Consider the following 19,027-nt stretch of genomic DNA (forward strand, 5'->3'; position numbering starts at 1 on the left):
CGAAATAAACAACGTAAAATCGTATCGTATCGCTCCAAGGGCAAGTGTTTCCAGTAGTGTATCAATTAGAACCGAAGTGACCATGGCGAGCGTGGACAGAAACCTCGAAGAGCTAATGGCTCACTTGGGCGAGTTCGGTAAATACCAGTGCTGGCAATTCTCTCTGCACATAATCGGTGCCTTGACAGCAGGTCTCCACATGCTAACACTGCTGACGGTCGCCGCTGTGCCGCCACATAAGTGCAACATCCCCGAATCCACGTCTATGATAGACTCGTTCAACATGACGTCCTCCACGTGGAATTCATCCGCGCTACTAGAGGGTCTTCCTCGAGCCATCGACTCCTGCCGCTACCTAGACGCCAATAATACAATTCAAAACTGCGAATCGTGGACCTACGACACCCAGTACTTCAAATCGTCGCGTGGAATGGAATGGAACTTTGTCTGCTCGCAGCGATGGATGGGCTCGGTAGCCCAGTCCACCTACATGTTCGGAGTGTTCATCGGTGCTGTAACGTTGGGTAGCTTGGCGGACAAGTACGGACGAAAGATAATATTCTACGTGTCCTCCGTGGCGCAGCTGATCCTTGGAGTGTCCGTGGCCTTGGTTAACAACTACTACGTCTTCCTCGTTCTGCGATTCCTATACGGCATATTCGGTTCAGCAGGTGCCTATATAACAGGATTCGTCCTCACGATGGAGCTGGTGGGACCGTCAAAGAGGACCGTCTGCGGAGTGATGTTCCAACTAGCTTTCGCCGTTGGTTTTATGCTGGTTGCCGTGTGGGGAGCCGTGATCAAGGACCGAGTGTGGCTGCAGATCGCCTACGGGCTTCACAGCGCCCTTCTCGTCGGTCACTGGTGGCTCATGGACGAGTCGCCTAGGTGGCTTTGGGCCCAAGGTCGAGTCAGCGAAGCCTTAGTGATCGTGCGCAGGGGCCTGAACATGAACGGTAACAACGTGGACATAGACGCTGCGAAAATGGTTAGCGAGGCGAAGGTGCAGAGCGCGGACAAGGAAGACCGATCGTACGGGGCCCTGGACCTCTTCAAGACGCCGAATCTCAGGAAGAAAACGTTGAACGTGTGTCTGAATTGGTTCGCCAACTCTCTAGTTTATTACGGGCTGTCGCTGAACGTGGGCAACCTGGTGGGTAACCCATACTTAATGATGTTCCTGAGCGGATTGGTCGAACTGCCGTCGTACATTCTGATGTTCTTTCTGATGGACCGCACCGGAAGAAGGTGTATGGTCAGCACCTTCATGTTGATCGGCGGCGTGTGCTGCATAATCGCGTCCAGTATTCCAACTGGGTCCGACATGGCTGCCACCGCTATCGTGGTCATCGTCCTCTTCGGGAAGGCCTGCATCGCTGGCTCCTTCGCGGTCATTTACAATTACACCGCGGAACTGTTCCCAACAGTGGTCAGGAACACCGCTCTGGGAATAGGCTCGATGTGCGCGCGTCTCAGCGGTGCTCTAACTCCCATGATCATGCTGTTGGATTCCTTGAATCCCAAAGTGCCGGCGATACTGTTCGGTTTCGTCGCTCTGGTGTCCGGTCTGCTGTCGTTGTACTTGCCCGAAACGGTGAACCAGCCCATGCCCGAGACCATCGAGGACGGTGAGAACTTTGGCAAGGACGACACGTGCTTCACCACGTGCTTGGGATCCAGCAGAAAAGACAGCACCACTTACGAAGTCACGATGAGCCAGCTGGGCGACAAGGAGGAAAAGGAGAGATTGAATCAGAGCGGAGAGACCGCGTAACGAACTTCCTCTTGATGTTCAAGTTCGACGAATGGCGACGCTTTGTTGCCGGAGTGATGTACGAGCATCGAACGACAGACTGAATTTGTTGCGGTACTGTTTTGTAACTCGGCATTGCAGAAGCGTATGGTTACAAGCACTTGTGTTTGTTTATGGTTTCTCGAGTTCTCGACGACGATTGGAGAATAGGACTACCGTTCCAACGCGCTGGCGCCGTTGTTTGCATACACGTTAAGCGTAAATGTACTTGCGTTTACCGGCCATAATTTGAAAAGCCTTGGATCGCGTCTCGTTGCTTCGCGTGTGTTACGAGTCGCTGTTAAACTCTGAACGACTTGTTGCGTGGATAAACGTTCTAGTTAAGAGCTAGATAAGAAGTGTTTCGAAATGAATATTACCCTCTTGAACAGAGTGATAGTGGCTAAGTTAGAGACGTTTTCGACTAAGAATATGAGTTGCATCTTACCGTTTCTACGTATAAGTTAAACCTAGAGCTACCGACTATTATGATTTCTGCAATATTTTATAAAGTAGATATGGAACAAGCAAATCAATTCGTGAGTATACAGGGTAGAGCCAGTAAGTGTAACAAGTCATAACTTCATTATCAGTACTATTGGAATAAAATGTCAAAGGAAATTTATGAATAGTTCAGTAGGAGAGACCGTGGTCAATTGAACTATGAATCGACAAAAACATGTAAACTAACTTTGAAATGGTTAGTGATAAGGACGGGGCGTTGAGATTGAATAATTGTCTCTGTGACAAATGCATTATCAATAATTTAGTCATTGTTCAAAATGTTCAGAATATACAGTGGATGTAGAAAGTATTCTTACACCGATCAATTTTCAACAAAACTATGTGAACTTGTAATTTATTAACTTCTTTTTTATAAGCAATGATATTCTATGTATTCATGAAAATCTCTAGAATAGATATAGAATAAAACTATTCGTATAATTGCTAAATTTTTAAAACTTCATAGAAAAAAAAAGGAAAATTACGTTAATTTATAAATAATTAATACTTCGTGGGATTTCCTTTTGATTTTATAATTCCTACAACCCTTCTAGCCATTAAATTAACTATCATAAATGTCGATGTTATTCGGGGTGGGATCTTCTTCCATTCCTCTGAGCATTTTTTATAAGAGCATTTTTTAAAACTTCTTTACTGGAAATGTGATGTTTTCTAATTCATACGAAGTAATAAACTAATGTGTTTATGTTACAAACTCTACTGTAAATGATTCGTCATAAGAACCATACGAATAATTATTGCTTCTATATTTCTATTGATTTTTCGTATTTTCTTGTTAATTCCGCAAATTATATAAACGAGTAATTGTTGTTTGAACTATATACATATATCTATTCTAGAGATTTCCGAGAATATGTAGAATATCATTGATTATAAAAAAAGATGTTAATAAATCACAATTTCACACAAAAGTTTTTTTGCGAAAATTGATCGGTGTAAGAATACATTTTACATCCACTGTATGGGTCAAATTGACTGGCTTGATGGCTTTAGTGTTAAAGGAACTTCGTTAGACGAAGAGAACAGCATTTCGATATACAAGAACAACTGTCTTTGTTGCATAAAAGTGCACGAAGAACAGAGTGCAATAAAATATTGTATGTGCGAAGATGGAATCAATTCATTTTATCATACAGAAGTATCGTTCAGTTGTTAAATCCATAATTAATCCTATTATTAGATTATTATTGTTATTATTATTAGTAGTCTACATTGTATAAGTATCATATGGTATTCAATCAATTGTTGCCTAGTTTGAATAAGAAACAAAAATCTCCAATCGAGTCATGGCAATTGAGTTTTCTTTGTATTAATACAATGACAACTTGATCACTTTAAATATTTTTTATATTATTACTAATTCAAGTTATTCATTTTCTAAATTTCCATTTGAAGCGTACATATAGACTATATGTATGTATATGTATGTATATTTCTTGCGAGATGATTTTTTGTTTCAAAATTCATAACGTCAATTTGAATTCTTTTAACCCAAACGGCTACATTCGATAAGGTACAAAATTCTCAGAATAAAAGTAATCAAATATGTTTTCTTTAAAGCTATAATAGCTTCCGAGATATTCGAGTATAAAATGGTAATCTTTGAATTGATATATTACGTGCGTTTCTTATCAGCGCTACTTCAGAAGTTGTGTGTCTTTGAAAATATCCAGCTCGGAGCAGAACGAACTTGAGGATCTATTATAGAAGATCATTCGTGGACAATCCAAGTCAAATTTTTGCTAGTTAATTATGAATTAATAACTAATTAATTCTCACACAGAAACTAGTCGTTCCATTTTAAATACGAGGCTGAACTTGAACACTTACAAGAGCTATATTGTAATTAACCTTACATGCTTATTTGAAGTATAACCAAAGAAAATAATAATTTGAATAGGTTCAGTAGTGGCTAAAATAATTAAGATGATTAAGCTGTGTTGTTCATCCAATGCAATGACGTAGATAGGAGATATTACCTATTTTTATACCATACGTATCGACTAGATATTAAGTTATACAATTCAGACAGCGTAATATATACGAAAAGAACGTAAATTGTACAGTGAAAGCTGCATGTTGAAAATAGCAATCGTTTCTGTAATGTAATCAGGGGCATAGGTAGTGAGAGTTCTCGAACCAAGAATCCTCGCTTCTCTCTGCCGTTCCATCGTTTGTAAGTGAAGTATTCGTTTCATAATTTTCAAATAACGTTATCAATTACGTGTAAGCCATTGAATAATATTAAAAGATATAACGAATGGTAAGTACCTGAAACGGAGATAAATGAATAATACGTAACATTGTATTCGAATTATTAGGAGAGAGTTAGCCAATTTAAATATTTATTATTACTGGACTGCGGATTTTATGCATACAGGGTGTCCCAGAACTCCTTTAAGAACCAGAAATGGAGCTGACACAATTCTGAACAATTTCCTTTGCAAAAATGTCGGTGGAGGCTTCACTTTTTAATTATTAACGAAAAACTGCGCGGCGTAGCTAGCACTGTGATTGGTCGGTGTTTTTCGTTAATAATTCAAAAATGAAGCCCTCACCGACATTTTTGCAAAGGAAATTGTTGTTTAGAATCTTGTCAACTACCTCCCATTTCCGGTTCTTGCGGGAGTTCTGGGACATCCTGTATATTTTATATGCTTAACAGGCATGAGAAACAGATAGTAAACATATACAGAACGTATACACATATATAAAATGAAATATTAATTACTATTACGTCAAATTAGTACATTATGTACTATCAAAGCAAATAGCAAAAGTTTGGACACATTTTTGTAATTCTACTTATTTATATTATAATCTTTATTTAGAATTGACTTAAGTAAAACTACGTTTTGAGTAACATTATATTACATCGCAGTCTTCTGTTCATTTTCTTAGATAAATTAACGATTTCTAATTTTAAGTAGGTATTTACTTTGTTATAACCGAAACAAAACACATGTATAAGTTAAATATTTAGATTTGAAATTTATTTAACACGTATGATTTATAGTACATTTGTCGTTTGATAGAGGACCCGTCTCTCGTTTAAAGTCTTGTAACCTATTTTATAGCTATTATATCCAAAATTTAAGTAGCCTATTAAGTTACTTCTGTTGAAACATAAAGAGCAGCTGATCAAAATTTTATCTGAATTAAACAAAAATCGTAGAATTTGTAGAAAAATCACAAACACGCGAATTTTTAATGTAAATAGGCATCTACAATCTCGGTATTCAGAATTTGGTGATGCTATCTAGCATCAGAAAGTGGTTTTGGTTTCGAGAGTGTCATGGTAGTTTTAAGACTGGCATCAAATTAATTTATAATAATAATTATATTTATTATTAATATTTTCGAAATTTGAGTAGCTTATACTTTCTGTTGGAACATAAAGAGCAACTGAACAACATTTCATCCGAGTCGAACAAAACCATTTGTTACCCATTGCACTTTGTATTAATAATTGTTTTATAAAACACGTTCTGCATACATTTTGTATATGATTTTCAGATATTACCACACGCTATAAATGCATAAAGTCCACGTTTAAACTATTACTAGCGCAGTCTAATAACAAACATATGAAATAAATGATATAGTAAAAGTAAGAAAAAATGTAGAGAAAAATTGACACCTGACATTTTGATTGTATTATTCTGAATTCAATTTTCATTGAAGAAATAATGGATCGAATAATATACACTGTTTACCTTTTCTAATTATTTGAAATTTGTTATGTATATGATAATTTTACCTGACTTCGGGTACAACTGATATCATTTTTTACTATGTTTATGTAACTTATAAAAATATAACATGTGCAGTTTTATTCTACATGTTTACGTTCTTCTAAAAATAGTTTCATTATAGGATATTTTACATTCATTTTATGTACGTATTTTAATTATTTTAAAAATTAAAACGATATTTTTCTAAGAGTTATCACGATTCATAAATTGTTTCACCTCAGCGTTTCTCAAATTGTAATAAACATGAACCATCAACGTTTCTTTTAATAAAGAAGACTCGCTTTCCTTAATACAGAATAGATTAATACGGAAGGCAAAGTAAACGTCACCCCGAACTCGAAAAAGGATAATTTAGACATCTGAAAAAATTAATAATATATTATAAACTATATATTTAAAACCCTTTTAACAAATACCATCCATCAGAAAGCATGTGATAAAGAATTTGAAAAAAAATAACTTAATATTTTCTATTTCTATAGAAAAAGAATTTCAACGCCACGAATTAGTCAGCCCAAAAGAAATAGTAAAAATGTCTTATACTCTTATATCTTATAGAATTTCAGATGGAGTATGAAAAGAAGAAAAGTCAATAGATAATAGCTTTTTGTATAAAAATTAACATCGTCATAATTATTAAATATTGAATACGTTTTATGTCTGCTATCACGACTTTTATTTGAAATATATCGTTTTACTTTTCATACATTAATTCAGTTTATCCTAAAGATATTTTTAAGGCAAAAAATCGAAACATAAAATATATAATACTTTGTGTAAGACGAACTAATTAGTATCCTTTAATTTGTACGTATAATTAGAAGATTGTTTACGAATAATTATTTACTAGTTTTGAAAGAATGAAATACTATATTACGGATACAGGGTTCCCTGCTAACATCGTGCACAAATAATTCAACACTTCATAAAAACTTTCTTCGCTGGCCAGTAAAAAAATTGTAACGGACTAGAGTCGTTCAGCTATATGTGAATGTTAATCGCAGTACTGCATTGGGGACAGTTGAACAATTATACAATTGCTACATAGTACATACTTGCAACACCATTTTAGCCCGCACGTTACGAGCTAAATTGTTACGCGATACTAATATTATCTCGTATTTGTGGTACACGAAAAACTGTTTAACAATATAGCGACGTCAAATACGAAAACTCCTGTTGCGCAACAGCGAGTCACTGGTGCATATATAATACCAAAACACTGTGTTTGCTTTCAGTTTTCGGTATTAAGGTAAAATACACAGTACTTGGTCATATTTCAAACTACACACAGATTCTCCTAGTTAATTCAGGCTATCTGAATATCGCTTCCAATTGTAACAATACAAATAATATTTAACATGCAATTTGAATAATATGGAGGAGCCTATATGCTGCAATATATTTTTTCTCCAGCGTTTTATATTTTGAAAAAAAATATCATTGTCATTAATGTTTTTTGCTTAAAAATGCACGGGTTTCTTCTCTATTGTATTGCGTAGCTGACATTAAAATATGTTCAGATATGTATAATAATATGAGCTCTAAATGATGAACCAAACTAATGACCAAAGAGTAGATGCGACGTGAAATGAAACAATTGAAAAAAAAAAATTATAAAATGCCTAACGCTGGAGTGTTAATGAGAACACTTTTGGAGTTTTATAAAATGAAAACTAATGAGATATTAGTTTGAAACAAGTGCTCTACAACATCGTTTACCAGGGTATCGTTTACCAAGGTCAAGGTTACAGGTGATTACGTACTATATCATTAATGATTGCTGTACCAATTTTTTGATATGTCGTTTTCTTCGAATAGGAGTACATTTTCCTTAACAGCGAGTCTTACGTTTTCATATCGTCTACGCTGGCTGTATGCAAATTAATTTCTCCATGTTTAAGGGGGCAAATAGGTTTAGGCTCAAAGAGCCCGAAAAGAAAAGTTCCAAGCTCAAAAAGAAGGATATGAAGAAGAGAAAGGATTACTATATGGTGCTGGAATCGTTGATTAACCAGTAAGTATTAGTTTAAATCAATTCATTACTGACTTGATCTTTATTCGGGAAGTAAAGTGGACACGATATAAAACTCTCCTTTGACACAGGGAAAAATACGAATTTATTTTAAAGTACCAAGGTGTACAACGATTGATGTTCTCTCTGATCGCCCGTGCGTCTTCGAGTTTGACAAATCGAAATCTGGTTCCGCTTCACCGGGTTACAATCCAAAATACCTCGGACCACCACTCCTCACCCTAGATGCCACCCCCGTCAAGTCCAAGAGGCGCGCTCATTAGCCCTGGTTTTGGGACCAAGGCTCAATCAGGGCGCCCCTGCTCTTACGCGCACCCCAGTCGCCGTGCCCCCGCTAACGGTATCGCGGAGCAAGGGTAGATGGTCGCTCGGTGTCTCGCGGAAAGCCCCAGGCCACTCATGGCTTTTTTCAAGTCCACGGCATGCTCGACCGCTGAGGCTCGGGACTACGCGAAATTCTAAAGACCCCGTAAACGGTCACCCCTAGATGGATATTGCCGGCAATATCAGCCATCGACTCGAAACAGCCTCGCTTCGCTAGCATGCCGTAAACTATTGTCACCTTTCACCTTATCACCTTATCACCTTAAAATATTGACGACCTAACGGTACACGATTGCAAAGGAGCCTAAATTCTGCCGATACACGTGTTCTATCCGGAACAATCTTTCTCATTTTCGTATTTTCTTTTTCCAAACGCGTTTTCCTTGACTTTTTTTCAATTTGTGTACATTCTAGCTCAAAAGCTTCATAATCAATCATTTAAAAAATGTATAGTTTCTTTATATAATTAGGCTCTGTATGAATCTAAATTTGGAGTAATGTCGTTGTTTAAAGTATTTTTTCATTACAAAAGAATTTATGAAAAGTGACAAGAAATGATGCTCTTTTGTTTAAACACCTCTAAAAATTCAATTAGCAAATTCTTAGAGGGGAGGTTAGGTTCATACAGGAGAAAGACATGCCCCTGAAGTAAATTTGAAATAGTTACGTCTTATGGTGACTTCCGATTGGTGGCAGCTGATATCTTCCATATTTTCTGAGGAAATACTTCAAAAGAATTACAATATTTATTTGAATATATGTATAAAGTGTTCCCAAAGTTTCGATAAATTATATATATATATATATTCCTTTCTTGAGAAAAAAATGCATACGTACCACTAAAAGAATGTAGTCCTAAACCTATTTCCTCCCTTAAGAAGCGCGTGGTTATTGCAAACGCTCAATACGTAAACAGTAAATACTCTAACAAAATTATGGACTAAATTGGTCTAGGAAAGCATAATTTGAAAATTTATTTCCCAACTAATCCATGGTTCAAGAAAGTGCAAATCATAAATTGTTAATTCAAGTTTCTAATTTAAACGAACGGATTAATTTGAATCATAAACAATTACTACAATAGTGTTATGCGATTTCCGCAATGAATTCTCCTGCACGCGCATCGTACTCGATATGAGATAACAAAGTGTCCGGTACCATCTGTTTACTATCCCATTAGCAGAATGACCATAACGTCATTGTGTGATGATAACAGCTTATGTGTAGAAATGTAGTTTGCACTGCCAAATTAGAATACCATATGACGCTACTGCATATGTATATCCACTGTACGCTGAATGATTCAATGACAATTAGTTTGCTTAAGTAAAATGCTGTTTTCACATTTACTTTATATTATCAATTAATGAGTGGAAAAAACGGTCCACTTGATGTTCTAGACTTTCTTTATTTTTTGTTCTGAATATACCCTCTGTCCCATAACTAACCGGAATGGCTTTAAAAATAACAGTACTAATTAGAAAATCTTGACATAATCATTTTGTTTATTCACAATATTCTCCCGCAGTCGAAATGCAACGATTTTCACGTTCAAAAAGTACATCAAATGACTTTTTTATGTCCGTAATTGGAATGATGTTGATATTGCTCGTCGTTGTTTGTTGAATATCTTTAATTGATGCAAAGCGGTTTCCTTTCATCGCCAAATGCAACTTGGGGAATAAAAAATAATCGTAGGGAGCCAAACCGGGAGAATATGGAGGATGTTGAAGCAAAAAAACTTGGTTTTTTGTTCAAAAAAAGATGCATTGTCGTGCAGTAATTGCCAACTGCCAGGTTCTCGACGAAGACACGACGAATACGGCCTACCAAACGCTTCAATATGCTAAGATAATACTCAGCATTAACACTCACTGAAGAATTTTTTGAAATTTTCACGAAATTACGTACTTTTTTGATTGACTTTCTTCAGATATCATTTCAATTGACCGGTTTAAACGTTTATCATCATCCATATCCTCTCTGCCTTCTCTAAATCGTCGATGCCACTTAAAAACTTGTGTCTTTGATAAACAATTATCACTTTTACCGTTTTTAACACAGAACTTAATGTTGATTCGATGCTCTTTATTCATTTCTCGACGAACGTATATCAACTAGTGTCACTTAAATGTATGTATCTTGGCTTCTGGTGAACGAAATGCACGAAACTTTTAAAGGTTAATCAAAATTGACAACAAGTCATAAAATAATCAGCCATTAATGGATGGCCCCACTACATTTCTTTCTTTTCTTTCTTTCTTTATTAAGGTGTTATGGACTACTAGAGGTCTATGTTACACCTCAATGTGGTACAAAATTTATACAGAGTTTCTTAGTCTATAGTTTGTTATATACACTTAGCTATAATATTATTACTACATTGTACTTTATGTTTTCCTGTCTCTAACATACACTAAGCCTTGTTTATTCATTCATTCTTTACCTTTTCATCTTTACTAACTCTGAACATTTTGTTATGCCGCTACATTTATTAAACTAGAGCCATTCCGATTAGTTTTCGGACATAGGGTGTATATGCACGGTCCCTTTTGTAAAATATAGCTCTATCGTATTGTTTCCTAATCCAACATTATTATTATAAATAATAATACTTGTACAGACTACGTTTCTTCCTTATTTCGTTTTATTTATTTACTCAAGAGTCTAGTAATTTTGGCATAATCGGTAAAAGCAAGTTCAGTGTTACGTGTGAGCTAAGCTCGGTTAAGATGGAAGTTTAAACGAGAAAAAAGGGATACCGCTGGTACATGTGTGACCTTAATCGCATGAAAGCAATTTCAGCACGACTCCCTTATGTACAATCCTGAAATCAGGTTCAGGACGATCGTCCTACACTTCTCGAAAGATAACAGAACAGAAAAAGTTTGTCGTTTCATTGCGGTGTTCCAACATTCTCCAATCATAAAGTTTCAAGAATAGCCTATTGCCAGGTAATCCATCTTATGTTTTCACACAATTTTCACTTCGAAGACTTGTCGAACGAAACACGAAAAACAGAAAAAAGAGGTATTTTTTTTTAGAATTTACACACGAACATTTTGTATTCTATCGCGTAAGTGGTCCGTATAATTTTATATACTTTTATAACATTGTAAATATAGTGTAACCGACGGCAGTATTTTACATAGAAGTCAGAAGTGTTTCGAACACTAAATACTTGCCTTGTTATACCTACATTTAATTAAATTCTATTGTTAATTAAGAGTTCCAATTTTTGAAGTTTGATACTTGATATTGTTATTCATCACCACTATGATTTGAAATATCTCGTATATATTTATATTATCTTTCTCAACGTTACTTTGTTTTTTATTCTCATTCTATTCTCAACCTTTTTTGTTTTTTATTTAAAGCTCCAAGAGAAACATGTTAACCGAACACAGTTCCTGGAAAAGGATCTCATTAGAAGCGTCAAAATATACATTTCATGTTGCGCGTTTCAGAATAAAAGACTCAACTCATCTGTATTTGTCTTTAAACATTTAATTTATTAAATATTAATTTCATATCGATCAGACACTTCCTGGTTCAAACAGTTTAAGTAATTCCCGATTTTTAAAGTACAAATTTCATATTAACTTGTATTATATTTAAAAAAATCTATAATTATTGTACATGTTCATATCAGTATAGGTATTTTTTGGCTTTTACAAGTTAAAATAACATTTGCTGCAACCACTTAGTTTTCCTAAATATTATAATAGTTATACTACAACACTAAATTGATATTTAATTTTATCTTCAAAACTTTCTCTAACTCTGACTTCCTCAATTAAAAAGAAATTAAAACAAATTCTTCATTTTCAGTGTTATATGTTTCTCGGTAATACGTAATCCGCCGATGTTTTGAAAAACCATTCGCTTGAATGCAAGTTAGATGTCGTTGCAATGTAATATCATTTAATCCTCTGCAAAACATGTGACAATTAAGGTAATGAAAGAATGACTCTTTATGTAAGCTGAGGTCAATACGTTTTAATTTTACTTGCTAGTCGTATCTGCGACATACTCATGTTAGTCTAGAATCTCTACTTTCATGTTAAATTACAGTCACGTAATGTCGGAATACGAAAATAAAGTACAGCACTAAACTAGCATACTACAAAAGATCATATCAACACACAGATGTGTAATGATGTCGTTTAATTAATACGAAACTCTGCATTGTACAGAGACGATTAGAAGAATATATTTACGAACAACAACCTGACACTTCAGAGAATATGCTAAGTCGTATAATTCAAGCTTATGCAGTTATCCCATCAGAAACAGTTCAAAGAGCATTGCAACCCGTAATTGTCCGTTGAAATTGCATTGCTGTCGATCGATATCACTTTCAGCACTTTAGAAACTTTATAACGTAAACATCAAGTTGACATATCATTTCAACATTTTTAAAAATTTGCATATTTTAATATTTGAGATTACTAAAAAATCATCTGCGCCAAGTTGTAATAGAAACAATATTTTCTTGGTAAAAGAAAATAATGAGCTTAAAAAAAAACTCGTAAGAACATGAAGTTAGAAACAAAATTGTTGTCAATGGTATTTTCACTCCAGAAATATTGAAATCAAGCTATAAACAATTTTCATATCGCAAAAAAATAAGAAAGATTCAGCTAGACTTACTGACGAAAATTGAGAAACAAAGTAGTTCTTGAAGCATTACGGTGTTATATACACAATTACTTTAAATGCTGGGATACATAAAGAGTGTAAGTTACACAATATATAAATATCCATACGGCATGTATTTTTCAAATAAATAGTTGTGTATTATTTATTGCATTATTTACACCAAAGTAGCAAATGGAAACGAAAATATTCGAGACCAAAGTTTTTACAATAAAACAGGTACAAACATGGTATTAGTAATTCATTATCTATTACATAGTTTTTTAAACATGAAAAGGAAAGATGAGTGTTAGAGTCATTGCCAGAACCTGCATCCGTAGTGATTTAATTCATCCAGATTTTGGCTGATTTTTCATTTCGGCCAATAAATTTAACGTTAATGTAAAGTTTCATATGCACAAAATTGGTATACAAAAGATCACAGTGATACTTTGTGGTACTTTCTTTTGAAGTCCATTTATACATAGATAACTTATTATATAAAAAATTAAGACAAAGTATCGTTATTGCATTTAAATTACGCATTTATTTTAACTGTACTACAATATCAAAGTCAACCTAGAAAAATTGAAATGAAATAAGTATTCTACCAATGGCACGTATTTGAATATAATACATAGATTTTTTCTCAAATGTTATGCTTTAAGAACAATAAACTGGTGTATTAAATAATAGTTATAATTTTGTAAACTACATTCCTCTACTAATATTTCAAGGATTGAAATATAGGATGTTACTTCCAGTACTTCGAATTTTTGTATTTCGTCCATTAGGCGACACACGGTGCGGCGCGGGCGCGGAAAGTCTGTAAACGGTGGTACGCAAGGAGGCAAGGTAATGAAAGTTACTTCGTAATTTAACGTAGCCGAGAGTTTCCAGTTTGAACCGGCCACTGACATTCCGGCGTTGCGCCGGGGCTTCCCGGAATCTGGTACGTGCACATGCGTGAACAGTGTGTACTCACCTGTGGAGGTGAACACGCCCGCAGCACGGTACGCGAGACGAAAAACGCGTACGGGAACGCGTACCGTTCACGAACGCGCCTCGCTGACTGAACCCGAGCCTCGAGCCTCACGCACGCCGATTGAAGCGCAGAAAATCGTTGCACAAGCGCGCGCAACTATATATATGTATATCACAGGTCTCTCCCCATCGCCCGACGAAGATTTTTCTCGGCGACGGAAACACCGTTGGAAAATTCTACGGTAGGGAAAACCGGGTTAAGTTGATTACAGGGCCAGGTCGATACAGAGACATTCCTGCGATACTGACGATTACTACACGTTGCCCAACCAGGGCCAGTACCGATGCCCATTTCAATCTGGCTCTTGCGAGAGATTGGAAACATTCGAGATTGCGAACTATTCGAATCGTTTCTCCGATATTATATGAGCGCGCACGGTCTTCGAAGTCTCGATCGATCTCAACCCTTTGCACTCGGATATTCTCGCTGAGTAGGACTGGTCATATTTAGAGAATATTAATGCTAGGATTACGAAGATTTCTTATCGAGTTTCTATAACTGAAGTAATGCTTTAATATGTAAGTGAAGATTCGGTAATAAGTTCTAATATAATACATTCTTTAATAAGTGTCGATTTAGTAAAATTAATTGGGAGGTTTAGACGAAAATGAATTTGGATATACAGGGTGTTCAAAAAAAAAACCATTCAATCTTTATATGGTGTATAGGGCACACTGTACTGAGTAAAAAAGCTTTAGTAAACATAGGTCCAAAGGTCAACCGTTTCTGAGATATAAACATTTTTATTTGCTAGTATCATGATTGACTTACTACTAGGTTTTCGATATTTATAGAAGATTTTCCACGTGTCCACCGCTCATTTCTGTACACGAAATTGAAAAAATGAAAATGGCGAAATTGTCTGTATTTGAATGGAAATATTCAGAGCGCAATTTATAAACACTGACACAAACATCGCACGCGATGGAAGCATGTAAGTCAATCATGATACTAGCAAACAAAAATGTTTATATCTCAGGAACGGTTGACCTTTGGACCTATGTTTACTAAAGCATTTTTACTCAGTACAGTGTGCCCTATACACCATATAAATATTGAATGCTTTTTTTTGAACACCCTATATGCTTGCCTTTTTATACGGATAGAAGTCGGCATAAATGGTTGACAAAAAGTGTAAACGGTTTCTATAGAATCCTGATGTGAAATTAGGGGTAGGTGAAAATGACCGTGTTGGGTAAACCTATATAGTCTTAGTCAAAATAAATTAGCCGTTACTCATAAATGTACAGAGACGTTATATAAGTCAATGAATTTTCTTAAATAAATGCTAGTGTATCGTAGACAAAAATGTACAGGGTGAAGCATGTAAAACAGGCCACATGAATAATTTGCTTACTTTCAGCGATAGAAGAAAAAGTGTCGAATAAGAATTGTTTGATTTCGAGAGACACGTAATGTGGCACCAAATGACTTTTTTATCGGTGGAAGCGTAAAGGAGATATGAAGGTCGACTCTGTTCTTTTAAATATTAGGTGTACTGGAAAGTAATGTCGTTTGTGAAATTTTAAATACTTCAGCTCATTGATTTTTATCGATATGTCGTTGAAAATTAGCACACTAAATGGCAAAAGGTTGTTGATAACGAAGGCGATTACATAATTGATTAAAAATAGAAATTTATTAAAAATTCATTTGAATTTAATGTAAAAGAAACGACGTTACTTTCCAGTCTACCTAATAGAATGATATAGTTTCATATACACATTCTGATAGAGCGTTTCAAGACGAATACAATGACCTATAGTTGAAGAGCATTCAAGGTTACACAGGCTGACTGCAATGGAAAATAAATTGTTTCAAGACACTCTTCAAATACTTCATTAATTTTCTTATTTGCGTACTAACTGCTACAGCAAATGTTCAACATGATCACCTTGAACTTGGACGCGTTTTCTAAAACGTGTTACAGTAAAGTCGCCATAAATGCACAAATATCTCTACCATAAATGCACGGAAACCATCCCCCACCACTGGGCAGTATACCCCTTGAGGTGTCGGAGAGTTCGATCGCGTAGCAGTGTTTACATGATCGTATATTCTCTGATGTTTGCCGACGAGCTTCGAACATAGAGAGGGACAGCGAATAAAGAAAAGGACGGAACGATAACACCAGAGTATGTAGGTGTGACAATTTAATGCAACGGTGAAACAATTTTATTATTAACTTCTTTGTTGTTAAACTTTTACCACTCTGATCCTGACATTTTTCTTATTAAAATAAGACCAAACACGACGTAATTCGCAATATACATGTATTTACTTGTAGAACACTAACTAAGAAAAAAAATGCATAGCAAATATCGTCCGAATTATATCGTGTTTGGACAAACTCTTCATTCGATATTTTTATTCATTAAAGAAAACCAATAGCTGTAGACAAACTAGTTGACACACGGCGTCGAAATTCCATGTAACAGTTGGGAACTATTGTAATTTACAGCACACTGTTTATTTTCATAGTTTTTATTCCAACTTTTTAAATTAAGAATTGTCAGTACTTATTTGATATAATGTATGAACATATATAAGTGAAAAATACAAGAACCCGATTTTTGCATATTCATCTCTGATTTTCAACAAATATCAAAATTTACCTTTGGATAATAAGCATTGTAACCTACCGGCTTTTCTACAGACGCTCTCTACACTTTTTAAAGTTACGGAGTTGGCACAGTCCTCTAATGATCCCCTTGAACATCGAATTGTCTACTACGTTGAAGCAACGACCGTCTGAACATGCTCGTCTCTGGCATTATTAAAGAAGTTGTTCCAGATCGATATCAGCGCATGTAAAATTTTCATCTTTGCTCTCGTGCAATTCCTAAATTGCAATCAAAAGGAATTATATTCAAATTAAAATCATTCGATTGAGAGTCAATTTACATTGACGAAAACGGAGAAACGAATGATACATATAATTCGTGGATTTTAATTATAAAATGCTTCACTACTAAAACGATTCAATACTAGAATACTTCAATATTAAAATACTTCATATATTTCAAATACTTCAATACTACAATTTTTCAATTTTAAAATGCTTCAATACTAGAATGTTTCAATAGTAAAATGTGTCAATGCTGAAATGCATCAATACTTTACTGATAAAGTGCTTGAGTGCTAAAACGCTTTAATAATACTATACTTCAATCTTAAATTGCTTTAATACTGAAGTGCTTCAATCATAAAATGCTTCAATCTTAAATTACTTTAATACTAGAATACTTCAATACTAAAATACTTCAATACTACAATTTTTCAATTTTATAATGCTTCAATACTAGAATGTTTCAATAGTACAATGTGTCAATGCTGAAATGCATCAATACTTTACTGATAAAGTGCTTAAGTGCTAAAACGCTTTAATAATACTATACTTCAATCTTAAATTGTTTTAATACTGGAGTGCTTCAATCCTAAAATGCTTCAATCTTAAATTACTTTAATACTGGAGTGCTTCAATCCTAAAATGCTTCAATACTAAAATACTTCAATACTACAATTTTTCAATTTTAAAATGCTTCAATACTAGAGTATTTCAATAGTAAAATGTATCAATGCTGAAATGCATCAATGCTTTAATGATAAAATGCTTCAGTGCTAAAACATTTTAATACTACCATGCTTCAATCTTAAATTGCTTTAATACTGGACTACTTCAATCCTAAAATGCTTCAATGCCAAAAATGTTAAAAATGATAAAATGCTGCAACATTAGAATGCTTTATTACAAAGGTTTAATACAAAATTGATTCTATTCTTCAATCAGGAAGTAATAGACAATTAAAAGACAAGTGGCATGAATAAATGCCGATGCACAAATCCAAAGGCAACACTCAAGCTGAAAAATGCTTTTGCCTGTCTATTTATTTGAATGCGTTGGAGGGAAGCAGAAAGTATCGCGTTCCCGTGGTTTCATTAGCAACCCCTCAAGTGAACAGGGCGAATAGACATCAAAGAATCTTCCCATGGGGTGAATACGACGATTAGAGGGTAAATGCGACAAAGCCCAGGTACAACGATGGATTCTCCTAAAAACTGCACTTAAACATACAGTTGAAATGAAACTAGCACATCTCAATAGAATTGAAATCGATTTTTTACATTCTTCGAATCAAATCGTGCCATCTGCATCTACCTGTCTAACTATTTACATTGGTGTATGACACCGTTCACTTTAGTAACTGTACATATATATATATATATAAAAATATATTACTTCGACGAATAAAAGTTCTTACAAAATATTTTTACATTTTAACGTGGCTACTAGTGCTGTCGGAAAGTTCGGAAAAGCGATCAAGCGAGCGGTTCGAATAAACCGAGCAATCCGAAAGAAAGGAACAGTTCGAACGTACTCTAAGATTGCCGATTTGTTTAACCCTTTGCGGACGGGAGCATTTTTACGCTTAACACAGCGAATGCGAGAAATATTATTTATTTAACCGTTTGCACCCGAAGCATTTTTTTCGACTCGACCATATCAAAAAATCCTGCTAACCAATCAGCCTAGAGTATTGAATGGGATCCATCATTACTCCAGAGGAATGAGCAGTACCATAATTGTTAAAAATTAGAGATTATTATTCATAACATTTATTGCATTCATATTTTGCTATGTATAAAAGCACGAACGCCAGTACTACTTTTATTTCTTTTTTTTTAAGTTTTTTTTTTTAATTTATTTATTTAAGGTCGCACCAACATCACCGGTTTTAGTGGTCGCAAAAATGGCACGTTATCTGCATATTCATAAAATTTTACAACGTAATTATCGTAATTTCACTTCTTATTGTTGATTTCTAATCTAATAATTGACTGATATTAAGTTTTTTAACTAAATAATAATAATAATAATAATAATAATAATAATAATAATAATAATAATAATA

At 34.8% G+C, this 19,027-nt stretch overlaps 2 protein-coding genes and 1 long non-coding RNA gene across 3 annotated transcripts in view; 2 read left to right on the top strand and 1 right to left on the bottom strand.

Annotated features, from left to right (window-relative positions):
• Positions 1 to 14,175, bottom strand: part of LOC128889488 (aminopeptidase N) — a 79,351-nt gene extending 65,176 nt beyond the window's left edge. Inside the window, exon 1 of the mRNA XM_054147349.1 lies at positions 14,055 to 14,175. The gene's annotated coding sequence lies outside the window, so the exon portion shown is untranslated. The remainder of the gene's footprint in view (positions 1 to 14,054) is intronic.
• Positions 3 to 2,727, top strand: LOC128891305 (organic cation transporter protein). The gene has a single exon (XM_054150748.1). It carries the CDS (start codon positions 83 to 85, stop codon positions 1,772 to 1,774), a length of 1,692 nt encoding a protein of 563 aa, XP_054006723.1. The 5' UTR covers positions 3 to 82; the 3' UTR covers positions 1,775 to 2,727.
• On the top strand, positions 6,939 to 14,046 carry LOC128894471 (uncharacterized). The gene is made up of 3 exons (XR_008461577.1): positions 6,939 to 7,826; positions 7,894 to 8,089; positions 12,263 to 14,046. It is a non-coding gene; the product is annotated as an uncharacterized LOC128894471 (long non-coding RNA).
• Positions 14,176 to 19,027: the final 4,852 nt, after the last annotated feature.

Source organism: Hylaeus anthracinus, unplaced genomic scaffold, assembly GCF_026225885.1.
Source record: "Hylaeus anthracinus isolate JK02 unplaced genomic scaffold, UHH_iyHylAnth1.0_haploid 0, whole genome shotgun sequence".
NCBI lineage: Eukaryota > Metazoa > Arthropoda > Insecta > Hymenoptera > Colletidae > Hylaeus > Hylaeus anthracinus.